Source organism: Cyprinus carpio, chromosome B17, assembly GCF_018340385.1.
Source record: "Cyprinus carpio isolate SPL01 chromosome B17, ASM1834038v1, whole genome shotgun sequence".
Lineage (NCBI taxonomy): Eukaryota > Metazoa > Chordata > Actinopteri > Cypriniformes > Cyprinidae > Cyprinus > Cyprinus carpio.
Window position 1 is genome coordinate 11,799,007 of NC_056613.1, and position 18,699 is coordinate 11,817,705.

Sequence of the window (18,699 nt, forward strand, 5' to 3'; positions counted from 1 at the left end):
ATTACTGTGGATAGTATGTGACTAAGTTAGGTGTTTTAACCACATACATCCTCAATATCCATCATTCCAATGTCATCATGGTCAAGTAGACCACTTTTATTTGCGTTTAAATTAACCATATTATGTTAACAATTCAATTTGAATGTGAAAACAGGTAATGTATCTCCAGGTGTCTGCAGAGCAACCAAACCCCTATATTTAATATGTAGACATATCATTTAATATATTTATACACAGATAAATAGGTAATGATAGGTAAAAATTGATAGCCTTAATGCACTGTAAGTTGCTTTGGATAAAAGCGTCTGCTAAATGCATAAATTTAATTTAATTTTTAATTTAAATCCAGTGGTACATTCTGGTTGGACCTCGAAGAGGGGGCGGGGCGTTGGGTACTACGTCACGGGCGGCGGGACAGGACAGGATCCCCCCTCCCACCACTATCTTCTGATTCACGCAGGAGCTGCTTTAAATCCGCCCACTGACGCGCACGTCTCCAGCTTGATATATAGATAAACGACTCCAAAACCACCAACCCCATCACAACACATTTACACTCTTCTGACGGGGATATTTTACGCGACAGCGGGCTTGTAAGGAGAGGCGTGTTGATTTGGCCTGGATCGGGATCGCGTCAGTTCGGACGAGCTACAAGTATTCTTTGGAGAAAATAACAACACGGTGAGTTGAACTCTACGGAGCTGTTGATCTTCCCTTCCCCGGGGCCTCTCTAAGAACACGTTTCTTGTGTTTTGACGTCCACTAGTCCTCTGTGGGTCTCTTCTAAACACCCCCTGTGGACTGGGGGATTTATTTTCCACAAGGATCGAGTGATCCTTTGCTGTGTAATCTCTCTTTAATCGCTTGCCTAATCATCAGCACTATGGTTTCTGAAGGTAAAGAGCCGTTATGACACGACGCACCGGGAAAGAATGGCAGCTTTCGCCACGTATTAATGTAAAGCATTTGTCGTAATAGCGCGTGAGCACGATGGCCGTTTTCTCGTGCCAGACGCGTCAGTTGACGAAAACCATAACAATTTATCTAGCGCGAAAAAGTGGGTGATACGTTTGTTAGGGGCTGCGTGGCCCACATGTTGCTTTATGGGGTTGTTTACGTAGCATGTCCTATTTTAAATTGTTGCCAAATATGCCACCGAGCGATTAAAGGGATCGTTTACCTAAAAATTAAAAGTCTCTGTGGGAAATTGTCGATAATTTCAAGTGGTCGCTTAAAAATATTTATTTTTGTAATATTCTGCGCATGCCTCGGGTCAAATTCTAGTTTGGCGTCTTTAGTGCAGTTATCGCTATCCATTGTAAAGACGTTTTATACTAAACATTAACAATTTTCGTGACATATTATGAGGTGTAAGTGTGCAATAAAGCGATAAATAAAAACAGCACTTACTGTTTGCCGATGGCACGCCAACTAGCAGCTGTTGCCATGGTTACCTCCTAAATGCTAGTTCTGTTCGCGAGCGTACACTTGTAGAGTACTCGGACTGTTATCTATTTTTTCTGTTTACCAAAATGTTGTTGGAAAATTGGTAGCTGAAATGTATACAGAGATTTTTTTTTTTTATACCAACACACACTCATTAAGCCAAACATAGTTCCAACGTTGTGCCAAACCTTTATGACTTTCCATCTTCCTGTTTTTTTGGGGGGGGGAATAAAAAAGCAGATGTTAGAAACACATTCACTTCTTTTTCATCTTTGTTCCATAAACTGAAAATGAACAGTGATTGAGTCTGTTAATCTGACTAACCTCTCATGTTTTGCTTTAAAAGAAAGTTGTGAGTTTGTAACAACAAAAAAGACAAAGGTGTTCATTCTGAGGTGAACTGTTCCTTTAAACTTCCAGGTCTGTTGAAACAGTGGCAGGCTAAATATTATTTGTACCCGATTTCCAGCGAATTTTTTGCACTCTGAATCCAGAAACCGTTAAGTCCTTATCACTCTCCCATGACCGTCTCTGAATGATTACAATTTTTCCACTGGAGCTGCAAAACTATTACTGTGTCTTCACAGCTGATACTTAATTTACTGCCAGCTGTGAGGACTTTGACCTTGTGCTCTCTGTTTTACGTGGAGGATATCTGGAAGAGAATATTGACCCGTCACAAGGCTGTCAAACCACATAGCTGTGATAGGAGAGTTAAAACAGTTGGTGTTAAGCCAAAATATTAACTTGATTGATCTTTTTAATGCATGGAGAGAACAAAATCTGAGCTTGAGACCCAAGGTTACAGTTTGTTTCTGTCTAAAGAAGCACAAGAGTGCCTAAACCACTTTTTTTCTTAGGAATGACTTGAAACTGGGCCACATCACGGAAGCCATAGAGAGAAAAATGTGTTTCTAATCACTGGAAAGGAGAGCAGGAAAGAGGGAGATAACAACATACTCACATTTCACCTATAGACTTAAGAATGAAGGAAGATTTAAAGGGGTCATATGATGCGATTTCAAGTTTTCATTTCTCTTTGGAGTGAAACTGATGCATAGATAAGATCCCTGAAGTTGCAAAGACTAAAGTCTCAAAACCAAAGAGATATTCTTTATCAAAGTTAAGGCTCTGCCATGGCCCCCTAAAACGGCTCGTTCAAACACGCCCCCACATCTCTACATCACTATGTGGAAATATTTGCGTAATGCTGCCCAAATGTTTACGCAGAGAAAGAAGGCGTGTTCACACAAACCACAGATATTCTTTATACATACACAAAAGCACTTTATTTGGCGTATCCAGAAAAAAGAACCATATATGAACCTCCAAAATTACATACATTTACAAATACATAAAATCACTTACAACAGAACAGCAATGCATTTTATGGATGACTGTTTCGTGAACTTATCTTCTACAAACTGACTCTTCTTAATCACCAACTACTGTTCGGTTTTCCAGGACAAAGTCCAACAGCTATTGACTGTGTTTTGCTATGACAATGTGGAGTTTTGCACGTTGTATGTGCTATGTGTTCAAATGTGTGTGTGTGTGTATGAGAGAGAGAGAGAGAGAGAGAGAGAGAGAGAGAGAGAGATGGTCACACAGTGGAGTCAGCTCTCTTAACCGTCTGTGCTTGTGTACTGCAAACACATACGAGCTTCATCACTGTGTCTGTCACGAGGCTCTGTTCCCATTTTGGGCTTGAACTGATGGTAAAACTAAGAACATTATTAACTGTTTTTACATTTATTTTGAAAGATGAAGATTGCGATTATAAAAAAGGGGCGTTACATTTCTGACGAGTGCTTGCGGTGTTCAGCCAATCACAATGCACTGGGTCAGTTGGCCAATCAGAGCAGACTGCGCTTGTCGGAAGGAGGGACTTTGTAGAAAACAACAAATTTGAGAGAGGTGGGGCATAGACGACCTACAATAATGTACAGTATTTGAAAAATAATGTGTTTTTTGAACATTAAAGCATGTCAACATATTCTGTTACACCAAATACATAAGATAATGATTTTTAAAAAAACATCATATGACCCCTTTAAATCTTTGAATTGTCCGGTGAGACATGTTACTCTACATATCTATGTAATCCTAAATATTCAGGTAATTTTTTTTTTTTTTTTTTTTTTTTTTTTTTTTTTTTTTTTTTAGATGTGATGTAAGATTAAAACCGGTGACTTGCAATGCATGTATGAGGATGTGGAGCCTTTGTGACATGTCTGTTCAGTTTCTTTCATGCTCCACCCTTCTCTGTCAATGTCTCTAGTGGTTTCTCTTTCTTTCTATCTCTCTGTTTTTCTTTTTTTACTCAGACACACATCCTCTTGTCCCTGTTTTTTTCCTATCATACATTTTGTCCTACTTAAAGTGAAATGTCATATGGTCTAATTATAGGAAGAGGTCTGTATTTTTATCATCAATATTCCAGGGAGGTTAATAACAACATTCACAAGCAGGGCCTTAAATTCATGGAACCTGGGATTTTTTTTTTTTTTTTAATGAGCAGATGCTATATCATAGAAGACATTAGTAGGTCCCCCTTGTTGTGGAAGACCACAAGTGAAAGTGCATTTGTTTGGGGAAAGTTCAAGAACTTAAAATCAACGAAGTCCCTTCTCTTTCTTCTATTAATCTGTTTGTTTCACTTTTCCATTTGTTATAGACTCTTCTAAAGCAGTGCAAACAAATGGCAACTATACCTTGCAATCGCATTTGTATGAATGTTAGTCATGCTTCTATTAGTGCGTTTAGATGGCAGGTGGTGTTTTGATGTGGTTTTAAGTGCAAGACTCTGGAGTATTCCAGCCGTGTTTTGAACCAGTTAATGCACTGATTACACACTTCACTTCATCACATGCATAAAAATACACGATTACTGTTCTCAATGCATATTAAGGAGGTTAAATATCAGAATTTAATCTTATTAACAACATGTGCAGACTAAAGTACCAGCACAGGTTGAATGAGTATAATGAGGTAATAACAGCTTTTAAGTATATGTTTTGGGAGACCTGATCAGCCCTCAAAGATCTCATAAATCACCCAATGGCCCTTAATAGCCCTCTGTTTGCGGCTATGTGTTCTTGTATTCTGAATTACAAAGATTACATTTGAATTACAAAGACGTTTCACTCTTCACACATTTATGACAGCTTGGTTTCGGTATGTGCTGGTGTTTATGGATGTGTCTGTTTTTTTGTGTTCTGTGGTTCAGTATGCTTTGTGCAAAAAATGCAAATTAAATAGTGTAAGCCAAAGCAAATGTTTACAAAAAACTGTTAAGGGTTTACTCTGTATTACCATTACTGGTTGTATGCTTACTGAAATGAATTGTGTATTGCAAGTTAAATTAAGAGAAACCAAATGCTGGAGGAAAAAGTGGAATGGAAAAAAGAGAATAAGGAAGAGAAATTTGGAAATGTGTGGCAATGAATTTAAATTCAAGGAAGTGCCTTGTGGTTGTGTTATTAATTTGTGAATGTGTGACCTGCAGGGAGGAGTTGGCTTTCTGGAACAAAGTAAGTTATGTAGAGGTCAGAAAGTTCCAGCTTAGGGGATAGTTATGAGAACATGCATACTAATAAGTTTAATTAATAAAAATGTTTAAAGTGCAGGCAAAGGTAAAACAGGCAGAGGCGAGGTTATGGGAGTTTGTTCCTAGCATTGCAGGTGTTTAGAGGACCTTGTCAAGGTCACACTGAAGGAGGAGTACATGTTTTGCATAACAACCATTAAATTGTATTTAATTTCAAGGCTGGAGGGAAAAAAAAAATATTTTAGTGATATCAGCTGTTACTTTTTATTATCCACATACACAGGCCTGGTGTGGGAACCACAAGACCTTCAACAGACTTATGCAACAAATGGACAACTTTCATAAAATAAAATGTATCTTTAAAGAGATGTGTGTGTATGCATAGCCCACAGATATTGCTGGTCAGGAGTAATTCATTCTTAAATAGCTAGTGGCCCAAGATTAATTGATATTTTATGTATATAATTTATATTTTATTTTTATTCACCCTTGTGTCTTTTCAAACCTGTAGGACAGGGATTTCCAAACTTCCAAACTGCCTTTTGACCAAAAATATTTACTTTCAAATACTCCTGAGAAGGTAATATTTAAATAATTTAATGACACATTTGAATATTCATGGTTCTGTATTGTCAGATGTCACATGACATGCAGTTAACAATGAAAATATGTAATCTTTACTAAGTATTTTATTCAATTGTATTTTTTCAAATAAAAATGATTTTATATTTTTGTGACTTAATTGATTATTAGCTTTTCATCAACTCCCTGCAGTTCTCTTAAGAAACCCCATTCCATTGGTTCCCAAACATCAGTTTGTTGTAGGATATTCTTTCTTCTATGGAAATGTCTCAGTCATTCATTTATAAATAATTTTTTTATTTATTTGTCCATACAGTAAGTCGATGGAGTTCAGTGTTGTTTTGGACCGCATTGACTTTCATTGTATTGACAAAGACAGTTGAAACATTCTTCCACGGAAAGAAATTCATACAGGTTTGGAATGTCTTTAGGGTGAGTAAATGAGGAAATATCCATTTCTGGGTGAACTATTCCTTTAACTGAATTGAACTTTAAATAAGTCACTTTCTCTCTCTGTTCATATATACAGTAAAGAAAACAAAAATCCCACTGGCAACAGCTGTTTAATCTGGTAGTGCAAAACTAAGGCCATGGGTTTGATCCCAAGGGAACATGCATATTGTAAACCTATACTGTAAGTCGCATTGGATAAAATAAACACACCAAAAATAGCATCTGTGGTGTATTGAGTCTCACAGTGCTTTGTAAAGGTACACGACTGTGAGGAGGATATAGGCTGTAGATGTAGGGCAGGATAGCAAGGAGATCACCAAAACAGTGTTCATGTCTTAGTCTTGGAAGCACTGATGAATAAATCTGTGCCGTAACTTACTTCTGAAGTCTGTAATTTCCTCATGCAGGGCTGGTAGAGCAAAAATGATTTATTTCATCTCTGAATCACAGAGACGGACACTGAAAACATCTCCTAATGGAAAAATCCACACACACACTTGGAGATTCTAGATGGTTTGAATTCCTCCTCTAAAGAAACATTTGCTTTTCCACAACCTGCTAAAAAACAGCTGCTAGAGCTTGGGAAAATAGAGAAACTGCAGCTCTCAAGGACGATCTCTCTTTGTGATTATGGTGGTTCCATTGGGCTTTACTGCTTTGTCTTGCAAAATCAGAAGATAAGTTACAAACAGGACATAAAATGCTTATGTCATCTGTTAAATTAGAATTTTTAAATGTTGTCATTTTGATTTTAGTTTTCAGATAACAAGTAAAAATGTGAAAACGCATCACAATTGATAACAACTATGGTGTAATTTTGGTTATAACTGCATGTCCACTTCTGCAATTTTATGAAATGGGACATCAACTTACGCAAACCTTAAGCAACTAGCCTAACAGTTTTTATTGACTTAAATTATATAGTTTGAACTAAACCAAAACCAGAAGTATGATGCCACAAATGTAAAACTATATATTGCAATTCTATAATTCTGAAATGACAGTGATTTAGAAATGATGGGATGTGAAATGGCTTTTACTGTAATGTGCGTGATGCATTTAACTGCCTGTAAAATTTAAATATTAACCAGAGTGTCCAGTTGTAAGCAAATCCAATAGTGTGCTTTATCTGAGTAAAGGTAAATAAGATATTTATTTCTGCTGTGACTTTAAAGAGAACTGTGGCTTTGCCATACACACAGTGTGATAATTAGAAACTGAGAGAGAGTGCTTAGCTGTCCTATATGTGTATTGACCTGCAAGTGTGTGTGTGTGTGTGTGTGTGTACTGTTGCATGACTAACTGCATTAAGTGAAGACATCAGTGTGTGCTGTTTGGCCATACATTGGTCTTTATGTAATATTGGTCTTCTTTTGTGGTAGCAGGTGTGTTTTTCATACATTTCATGCGTGTCATCTGTTAAACAAAAGTTTCACCAATGACACATGACTGTTTCCACCTTTCCATCAGTTGGACTGTCTGCTAAAGAATGGACAGTATTATTGACGTGAACTTCAATGGCTCTTCTATTAAGATTGCTAGCTTGCAGTGATCTCTTTTTTTTTCATGCACATGTGTCTAGGAGTTGCGTCCTTGTATATATGTGTTCTGTAAATATTTGCCACCTTTTGTAAATGGGAACTAAGCCAGGTGTGTTCAAAAGAGGCTGTTTGTTTAAAGATAATGTAAAATGAGAGGTAATTAAAACTCACAGAGAGCGGCTACATTAATATAGCTCTTGCATTTCAGCAATTTCATATCATACATTTCATAAAATACAATCTTCTTGTAGTTTGAGTCATGCAAAAATGTTTATTTGGTCAATGCACCGTAATCTAATCTGCAGCTGTCATATTGTTTAACTATTTAAGGTTTTGCAAATAATGAAAAAAAAAATTGTCCCAGATTATTTAAAAGGAAAGGAATGTTTAAATACTTTTAACAGCAATACTCAATTATGACACACACAAAAAAAAAAAAAAAACATGATCACAAATATTTTGGTCAATACTGTAACCATGATTATTTAGCACAATATTTATGAGCTGGCCATGTGACCAAAACTTTATATGAATTATTAATTTAAAGATAGTGAATGATATATACTTATATTTTCTGTAAATAAAGCTGCTATGACATTTACATTTTAGAGACCAGAGAAATGTCACAATCTTCAATACCACAGCAAAATACTAGGGTAACTAAAATGAGTAAAAAAACAAACAAAAAAAGTCTTCAAAATTATTGAAAATAATTAAAACTGTCATAAAAAAGCAGAGGACAAATACATTAAGATTTAAAAGATACAAATGAAACAAACTGTGCTTTTTTTAATGCAAGTCTAAAGTATTCAGTTAACAGCCTACTACAGAAATTGAATAATCTAATGTAAAATAAAACAGTAGTCTTTACTGTAAGAATTCGACTTTATATGTTTCTTATTAAAGTTACAAAAGTCGTTCAGTCAAGAGCAGCGAGTGATTTTGAAATTGAAATAGAAATTGTATTTTGATTTATTGCACAGCCCTACTTTTAAATATACTACATTTTAAAGGATAATGGTAAGTATAATAGTTTAATCTTTTGTGATGTGCCTTTAAAATGCACTCTATTTTGGGCTTGTCTGCCACCCAGACTTTTAATACGGTGTGCTGGACACCTTTTTATTGGTTCCACCATTATGTTATGAACAACTGTGAAAGATGACTGCCAACCTTGGAAAAATTTGTAAAATGTTAAAACAGTGTTACAATATGTCTGAACTGAATGTAAGGAGTTTTCTGATGAGAGTAATCAAAGTAAAATATCTGATGTCTGATAAAAGACTGTGGGTTTAAGCTGTTGAGAAATAAAAGCCTTGTGTTTGTAAAGAGATTTTTTTTGTTGTTTTTAATTTAATATTGTGTTGCTGTGTTCATCAGTCATGCTGATTTTTATTGTACTGTCAGCTGTGTATGCTGACGTCTGTGTTTATCCACGTGGGTGTTCTCGCACAACATCTGCTTGGTTTTTTTTCTGTATCAAATGCTGTTACTTTTTTTTTTATTTTATTCATGATTGTTTTTGACCTCACACTTTCGGGAAGAAAGACTGTGTGTTTGGTTTGTGTACAAAAAGTGCAGTAGTGTTAAATAAGGATTTATTGAAAATCTTATTGAGTAGGTTAAGATGAAATTTGCGACCCTGGACCACAAAACTTGAGTTGCACAGGGATATTTGTAGCAATAGCCAAAAATACATTGTATGGGTCAAAATGATAGATTTTGAATTAATGCCAAAAATCATTAGGATATTAAGTAAAGATCATGTTCCATGAAGATATTTTGTAAATTTCCTACTGTAAATATATCAAAACTTAATTTCTGATTAGTAATTTGCATTGCTAAGAACTTCATTTGGACAACTTTAAAGGTGATTTTCTCAATATTTAGATTTTTTTGCACACACAAATAGTTGTATCTCAGCCAAATATTGTCCTATCCTAACAAACCATACATCAGTGGAAAGCTTATTTATAAATCTTGACACTTAAGACTGGTTTTGTGGTCCAGGGTCACATTTGTTTATTCACGTTATCAGTTTGTCATGAATGTAGATAACTTACTGGAAAAACTGGTACAAGCTGTAATGATGCACACATAATTAACATCTGAACACTCATTGTTAATGATTACATGTATTAAATGGAAATACATTGTTTTAGGACTATTAAATTGAAAATGTCAAGAAGAGAGGCTCTAAAGATATTTCCAAGATTAATGTTGCCTAATATATATTGCAGAGTGAGTTGAAAAAACAGAATGAGCTGTGTCCTGATTTTGAAGAATGTTTATATAACAGAACTGAACTTGCTCATGTGACCCTTGTTTTCTAACTTCTGACTGTTTCAAAAATGTCTACCAAGATTCAGAAGCCATGGTTTGCAACTTGACCTCTTGCTGTTTAACAGAATCATGTTGAATTTTAACTGCCTTGGTAAGTTAAAATTCAACTTTTACACTTTTAGAATGCAAAAAAAGAAATGTCAAGGAACTGCTGTTGATCATAAAAACACAATATGTAACAGGATAACTTCTAACAAGAAATAAGGAAACAGCATGAGCTGATGAATGTGGCAGATCCTCCTGCGAGCCAAAAATAAAACCGGTTTAGTGATGTTATAGGGTTACGGCCTGACCAAAAAAAAGTAAATAAATCAAAAATAAATATTGTGGAAACTAAATGGCTTCTTACCCATAGGTAATTTTTCTAAGAGCAACACAGATCTGCTAAAAGGATGAAAGCTAATGGTTGGCTGGTCATCTGACATAAGGCCTATGGTTATTTGGCATCGTTTCCAAGTTGCTATGTACTTGTGGTTTCTTGGGCTTGCCGGTTTTGCTTTGTGTGTGAGTGAATTTTCCCCCTTAAGCTGATTTAATAACCGAAGGTCTTCTAAACATAGTGTTGAGTCAGAGTCTTTTAATCTCTCTCTCTCGCTCTTTCTCTCGCTCTCGCTCTAATTTTGCTCTTTGTATTCTGCTGTATGCTCAATTACACACTCATACAAGTTACAGCTTGGCAGGTAGAAGTCATAATCCACATTTCAGAACATTTAGGGTGTGTGTGGCGTAACTATTACATAACAAGTAATATTGTCTATATGTCTATGTATCTCATGATTCAACATACATAGTCAAAGCTGGAAGTATTGACTTTTAAATCAAGTTTGTACAGCTCTACAGTGAACACTTTATGAGCCTAACAATATGTGAGAATATAACATAGCAGTGACCTCCCTCTGTTGCTTCAGGAGGTATTTTTCCCATTCATGTTCCTTACTGTACTTTTATGAAATCATATATTTTATGATTCATCCCTTGAATCATTATGAACTATTGATTATAAGCATTTTAAAAAGTTTATATTCATATATACAAAAGACAAAAGATTTTAAAAAATAAATAAAAAAAAAGGAAATTAACACTTTATTTCATCAAAGTAAACAGTGACCGTAAAGACATTTGAAATGTTACAAAAGATTTCGATTTCTGCTCTTTTGAACTTTCTGTTCCTTGAAGAATCCTGGAATAAAAGTGAATAAGAGCTTATGCAATAATATTAAGCAACACAAATGTTTTTCAGCATTGATATTAATAAGAAATGTTTCTTGAGCACCAAATCAGCATATTAGAATGATTTCTAAAGGATCATGTGACACTGAAGACTGGAGTAGTAACTGCTGAAAATTCAGTAGATTTTAAATGATATTAAAATATAAACATTATTTTAAATTAAGAACGATTTACACTATTACATTTCTTAGTGTATCAAATAACTGAAGCCTAACTGAAGCAACTTATTTAAAAAAAAAAAATTATAATCTTTTGAACTGTGTATATAATTTTCTTTCCATTTCATTTTAAATTAATGTTGTTATATTCATTATAATTAAGTTCTATTCACTCTGACTTGCAGTAGTACTGACTTCTGGAGAAGTAAATATGCTCTCTCTGCTGAGAAAATTTCCATAGAACCACTGTAGATTAAGATGGTGATTCAGACAAGTGTGGTTTGGATATTTATTTATTTTTACCCAGACTGCTGAACTACAGTTGCTATGGTTATGAAACACTCACAAACAGACTGAATATTACCTATATGTTCCTCTGACACACTTGCACAAAGTGCATGTTGTGCTCATAGTAACTGTTGTTGAACAGGATGTATGTTCGTGACACACACGTCCGTGAAATTGTCAGCAAAAATCTGTTGTATTCTAGAGCTGCTAGAGCAGATAATTACTTACTTTTTCTGTAATAACAAATCTCAATCTGTTAGCTAACTTGTATGTGCTTTTCTTTTTCAGGGCCATACATTGGTGCACACTGACTCCAAGGGATTCAGACAAAAAAAAAAAGTTTTGGAGTCAAATCAGCCATTACTCAATTTAACAACAGCGAGGACAGGAGGAAAAATTGGACCTCTCAGCTACTCTCCTCCAATGTCCCAGAGACACTATGACTGCTGTCGGGGCACCAAACTGCTGAGTGAAACCCCTTGAAACGGCCCCTCTGACTCACTCTTACCCAGATATGAATGAGGTGAAGCTATGGACAGCCAGTGACGTCTCTGTTTGGCTGACCAACGAAGGCTTGCAGGAGTACACGGATGCATTGCGGAACGTGGATGGCCCTGCGCTCTTGAGACTGTCTGAGGAAGACTTTAATGCCTCACCTTTGTCTCTGGTCACAGGGGACGGTGGTAGACTGCTTTTGGAACGCATAGAGACTTTGCGCTTAACCAGCCACATGAAGGCACACCAGAACAACAACCACGAAAACAACCACCACGCCAACGGTCACGCTGGCATCGTTCTTGCCAACGGCAGTGTGAGCAATGGCAAGATCCACAACGGCATTCCAAAGAATGGCTTGCACTCGGAGCCGGTTCGCATCTTGATTCCACAGCTGCCTGAGCAGGAGCGCACGCCGTATCCCACGGAGTGGTCCAAAACAGGTGTGGCCTTCCTTTACGCTCTGTTCTGCTTTCTCACCACAACAGTTGTGATCTCAGTGGTGCACGAACGTGTCCCACCCAAGGAAGAGTCTCCGCCCCTGCCGGATAAATTCTTTGATCTGTTTGATCGTGTGGAGTGGGCGTTTTCCATCTGTGAGATCAATGGCGTGCTGCTTGTGGGTCTGTGGTTTACGCAGTGGCTTCTGCTTAAACACAGGTCAGTCCCTTAATCATTTTTCAAGTGGTTTTAATCTATGAACTCTCTTAGTTTCTGTACAATAAAGGGATCGTTTACCCCAGAATGTTGTTTTTTACACACCCTCATGTAGTTCCAAACCCGTATGAGTTTCTTTCTCATGTTGAGCATAAAAGAAGATATTTTGAAGAATGCCGGTAATCAAACAGTTAAAAGTCCCCATTGACTTCCATAGTATTTCTTTCCCTGTTATGAAAGTCAGTGGGGACCATCAAATGTTTGGTTCTTCAAAATATCTTCTAATGTGTTTAACATAAGAAAGAAACTTTTACAGGTTTGGAATGACATGAGGGTGAGTAAATGATAACAACAGTTTCATTTTTGGGTGAACTGTTCCTTGAAAAAGAAACTACAATAATTTATTTCATGACATAATGCCTTAAACAGCTGAATCATCTCCTGGCATGACTCATAAACAGTGCAGAATTCTTTTTTTTTTTTTTTTTTTTTTTTTTAGCATAGCCATCCATAAACTATGACCTATCCTATGATCTGGCTATTTTTTTGACTTTGATTTCTCTCCGTTTGCAGGTCCATAATTGGTCGTCGGTTCTTTTTTATTGTGGGAACTCTGTATTTGTACAGATGCATGACCATGTACTTTACGACATTACCTGTGCCAGGCATGCACTTCAAGTGTTCCCCAAAGGTAACTGTTGAAGGATGAGAATACTTGTAGCTTGACACTGAAACTAGACCTTTATGCAAGTTAATGTTGGTCTAGAATAGGGATACTGTCTGAAGTGAATAGTGCTAAATACAGGTGTAAACTGGGTCAAGTGCTTGAATCACATTTGGTGGTAGGAAAAAACATGTGACATCAAACAATCTTGCACTCTGCCATAGTTTCAGATATCATTCTTGCTTCTAAATATGAGTATGCACAATTGCACATGCACAACTGATGTTGTGAGAGAGAGGGAGTAAAGTAATAAAGATAATGCAATGAAGAAATTAAAATAACATGTTGTTTTTTTATCTTTAAATGTTTTTGTGCTTGTAAATGCTTATACGTGTGTGTTTGTGTGTGTCTTCCAGATCTTCGGTGACTGGGAGGCTCAGTCACGGCGGGTAATGAAAATGATGGCTGGTGGTGGCCTGTCAATCACTGGCTCTCACTCTTTGTGTGGAGATTATTTGTACAGTGGACACACAGTGATGCTGACTCTAACATACCTCTTTATTAAAGAGTGTGAGTACTCATATTTATTAACAATCATGTCGAAATATGCTTTAATAACGTGATTTTTACCCTCTACATGTTGTTGTGATTGGTTGATATCGCCATCTAGTGGACATGATGGACAATAACACATAAATAAAAAACATTATACAATACACAAACATACTTAAAACCAATGATAACATCTGTGAGTTTGATATGCCTGCCTCCACTCTGAAACTATTATACAGAATGTATTTTTTTACTTTTTATAGATTCTCCACGGAGGTTCTGGTGGTATTGCTGGATCTGCTGGTGCCTGAGTGCCGTCGGTATCTTCTGCATCCTGTTGGCTCATGATCACTACACCATAGACGTGGTGGTGGCCTACTTCATCACCACACGCCTCTTCTGGTGGTACCATACAATGGCCAATCAGCAGGTACATTTGTAGTTTAAAACTAGGACATCTTTGCTTATTTAATGGATTTAAGCATGCTTATTTTATAACAATTACATACCAGATTTATAAAAAAACATGCTGTAACTGTGTCTCTAATATGAGCTATATTCAGGTATCCAAGGTATATTCATTGCAGTCTAAATTAAATTATGTACTAAATTAAATCAGTTATAAATTAACAATTTTCTGAGATATTTATTTATTTATTTATTTATTTATTTGTGTGTGATATAAATTACACTACACTTCTTCAAACAATCCAATTCAGTTTTTCAATTTTAAATTCTTTATTGCCATGATTGTCTATATAAAATATAATACAACAATAATACATATTATACATTATACAAAGAATTATACATAAATCATGTAGTGACAAGAAAAACAATATAACTAACAATTTTTTGTGCTAAGTAATTAAGATTTAAAAATCAAGAACAGTGTAATATATAAAGTATATAAAATGGACCATTATCAAGAAGATATTATGAAAAAACTTATACTTACTATAGTATACATTGGTGATCTTTGATTGTATTGTATTCATCAAGCCAGTAGTTGGTTTCTGAGGATGTGCAGCCAAAACAAAATGTTGCTACAGTTGATGGATAACAGTCTTTACCCAGCAACATCTGCATTTGAGCTATTTCTGGGAAACTGTGGCATTACATTTTTTACATCTATTAATTCTCCTAACTTAATCTCTTCTGCTGTTCTATAGGCTCTAAAGGAAATTTCCACTGGCAACCTGTTCTCTCGTGTGTGGTGGTTTGTTCCATTCCAATACTTTGAGAGTAACGTACGTGGCATTGTGCCTCGAAACTACCAGCTGCCATTCTTGTTGCGAACGATGACGTGCACCCGGGTTAAGTACAGTAAGCTGGACTCGCGTGAGTCATGACCCATTGCTTCTGATTGGCTGGAGCTCTGTGAGACTCTAAAAGAGAAACTACTCTTCCCATCAGGCCCTGCAAAACTGGTTGAGCACTGTGACACATACACAGATCATTTTGTAGCATTTGAAGCATTTCAATGTCCCTAGCAGGTATGTATATGTAGAGCAGAGTGTCTAACAACTGGATTTGATTTGCTGCTCTTTATAATAGTTAAAAATGGCCAGGCCTTGATCTGATAGAGAACTAAGCCTTTTTGCTGTCTTCTAGATGGACTTGGTCTGGTGGAATATGTCATTAAAGTTCATTTACCTGCCAAAACTGTATTGAATAAACTGGAACCCTTATAGAACCAGATTTTCTTTTTAAAAAGCATCTTTTTGTAATAATTTTATTCATTCTGGAGTAAAACTTTTTCTAAATATTTCACATGTTTATTTTCCAAAAAAGTGTCGTCCAAATAGAATATCTTTTTTAGATTTGTACCTGTACAGCTTCAGTGTTTTCTAGTGCCTTTCTTCCATACACAGATAATGTATATATTTCAACAGAGTACATACACGTATAATATATACACACATACATCAATACCTTGTAGATGCTTTAAACATTTATATAATGTTAACCCGCAATGTTGTCTGTCTGAATGTCTAAATGTTTTGTTTGGCCTGTGATCATTAAGAGAAGCAGTATGTTTTTATAGAAGCTTTGAATGTGGGAGGTCAGTTCTGCCTTTCACATTACAACAATCCTTCGAATCTAACCCTGAGCACACACACTTCCTAGTGTTTAAAATTGGATGATTGTGTTCAATTATTCATTACTGAAGATTTACTTTTTCTTTTCGGTATCATCCATCGGTCTAGCAAACAGAATACAGAAGAAATATAGGAGGGACTAGTTTTGACGTTTTTCGATCAGGATATAGTGTTCATTTGACAAAACACCACTCAAACTTTGTCACGACTGAAGGGCTGTTCATACAGGATATGTTTTTGCTTTCAAAAAAGATATATGTAATGGAATGAAACAGAACATTTTATTAGTTTAACCGTTTTTAGCATGCAAAACACAACGATTGTGGTCAGAGATGTCTGTGTAGGGTATGTTTACATAGCAAAACAACTAAAAGTGGTGCAGATGTGTGCCAGAATGCATCTTGTGTAACTGGCCTCAGCATGTGTTTCATTAACTCATTTAATGCACCAAAGTTTTAATCACAAGTTTAAATCCGTTTCTTACTGCAAAATAGTTTTCATAAAGAATCAAAGCCAGGCTTTGGAAACCATTCTAATATTAAGAAAATTCAGAAAAGATTTATTTATACAGACTGAATGTTTACAATATTACACTAATGATGTAAGTGGGTGTAGATGGGGTAATCTGTACACTAAATAACATGTAATATTGTTGTATACTGTGCAACATAACATGTTCATCTGACAAAGTCAATTACACTAATATGTGTAGTTTTTAATTATAAAAGTTTGGTACAAGAAGGTATTCGAGGGCTTCTTCTTTAATGTGAAGTGTGTCTGCTCAAAATGTGCTTCTGCCAGCCAAAGGAATCATCAAGTCTCTTGCTAAATAGCCAGAAGTGTTGTAAATGTTCTGGAGCAAGAACCAAACAGAAACTGGTTTTATTTGTGACAGGTAGACTGAATGACAGGCCTGTAAAGTGACTGACTGAAGTGTGAATGTACAATCAGTGACTGTACAAAGTTTAGTACTGGAAGGATAATCATAAGCACTTTAAAATGATGCCCAGCCACACACTGCACTTCAGTGACCTGCATGCTAATAAACCCGGAGAGCAAAAACAATGTTTTATTTTTCCCCCACGTAACAGCCTGATTGATGATGGTTTAATGCTTTCTTTCAAATGAAACCGACAGTGGAATCAGACCTGTGAATGTGTGACATGTACCAATATGCAGCAGAAATGTTACATTTAGTGTGGATGTGGATGGCTGCGATATGCCACAGAATTATAATTCTAATATTATTATTATTTTTTATTTTTTTTGGAGACCATGGAAAAGTCATAAAAACCAGTGTTGGGTTATAGAAGATTTTAAGTTCTAAATAATAAAGTGTTGGTTTATTTAATTGGGAAATCCAGATTAAGCTGTTCATTTAGCTTTGTGTTACACTGCCAACTGATTGACTTGAGAAGTGAACAAAGAGTTGGTTTATGACTTTAAATGTATGTTGTTGTTTTTGTTGTTGTTTTGTTCCCTTTTCATTGTCAATCATAAATCCAGCTGTGTCAAATTACTTTGTCAAGTGTAAACCTGTGCTAAACAATCTCTTAATATATGACAAGGAGTGGGGCAGATATTGAATAAAAAATTTAATATTCTGTACTGTCTAAATTTCCATTAATTTTTTCCATTACTGTATTCCAAGAGTCAATTAGTTGACTGTTGTTCTTCATCAGCTCTTACTGCCAAACATGGTTCAGATCTAGTCATAGCATCACTCATCCTGAGAGTATATTGAATGGATGTTGAATATTCCACAATAGCAAATATAGTGTTTTTGAAATATTCATGAAGTAAGCCATAGTCAAATACATTTAATGATTCTTTCTATTTCTTTTTTTTTTTTTATCATATTTGTCGCCTTGTTTTGCTGCCAGATTTACTAACAGCTTGCACCAGCACAAAGCTCTTTTGGGAATTTAAAACTACCATCAGGATTTACTAAAGACGCGCAATGAAAAAGCATAAACAGTTATTTTTGCGACTGACCTTATCGCATATGTTGGGGTTTCCATTTCAGGTTCAAAATTGATGGGAGAGATTTAAATGGTTCATGCATGGTGATTTACCAAGGTTTGCGGTAGGGGTGGGAATCTATGGGTATCTCACGATTCGATTCGATTACAATTCAGAGGCCCACGATTTGATTCGATTACGATTAACGATGCATCGATGCATCACAATGTTGTCATACATCCTGTACATCTATTAGGGGTGGGACTCTTCAGGCACTTTACAATCCGATCCAATTCCGATTCTGGGAGTCACGATCCGATTCCAAAATGATTCTTGATCTACATTTTTTTCCCCAATTAATTCTTCTGCTGTACAAATACATCTTTAAAACTTAACAACGTAAACAAAATTGCAGTTATATGCTTTTTTTTATAGTTGGAATCTACGTCTGTCTGTACTTCCATCTTAAAAACAGGGGTGTGAATCTTCACTGGTTTCGCAATTAATTTCAATTATCATTATCAACTCAATATCATGATGCGTCACATTCTCAGTTTTCAATATTACTGCACATGGCTACATTTTTTTTTATTATATAAGCACAGCAGGCAATTTTTTAAAAACAATCACTTATTTAAAATAAGTGTTCTTTAAGTGTCCGAAAGTTTACAGACAA

At 35.7% G+C, this 18,699-nt stretch overlaps 1 protein-coding gene across 1 annotated transcript; it reads left to right on the forward strand.

Moving 5' to 3' along the window:
• The first annotated feature begins 441 nt into the window (after positions 1-441).
• On the forward strand, positions 442-17,665 carry sgms1a (sphingomyelin synthase 1a). Its single transcript, XM_042742239.1, has 6 exons — positions 442-681; positions 11,880-12,746; positions 13,317-13,434; positions 13,824-13,977; positions 14,223-14,389; positions 15,132-17,665. Exons 2-6 carry the CDS (start codon positions 12,106-12,108, stop codon positions 15,309-15,311), a joined length of 1,260 nt encoding a protein of 419 aa, XP_042598173.1. The 5' UTR covers positions 442-681; positions 11,880-12,105; the 3' UTR covers positions 15,312-17,665.
• The last annotated feature ends 1,034 nt before the right edge of the window (positions 17,666-18,699 follow it).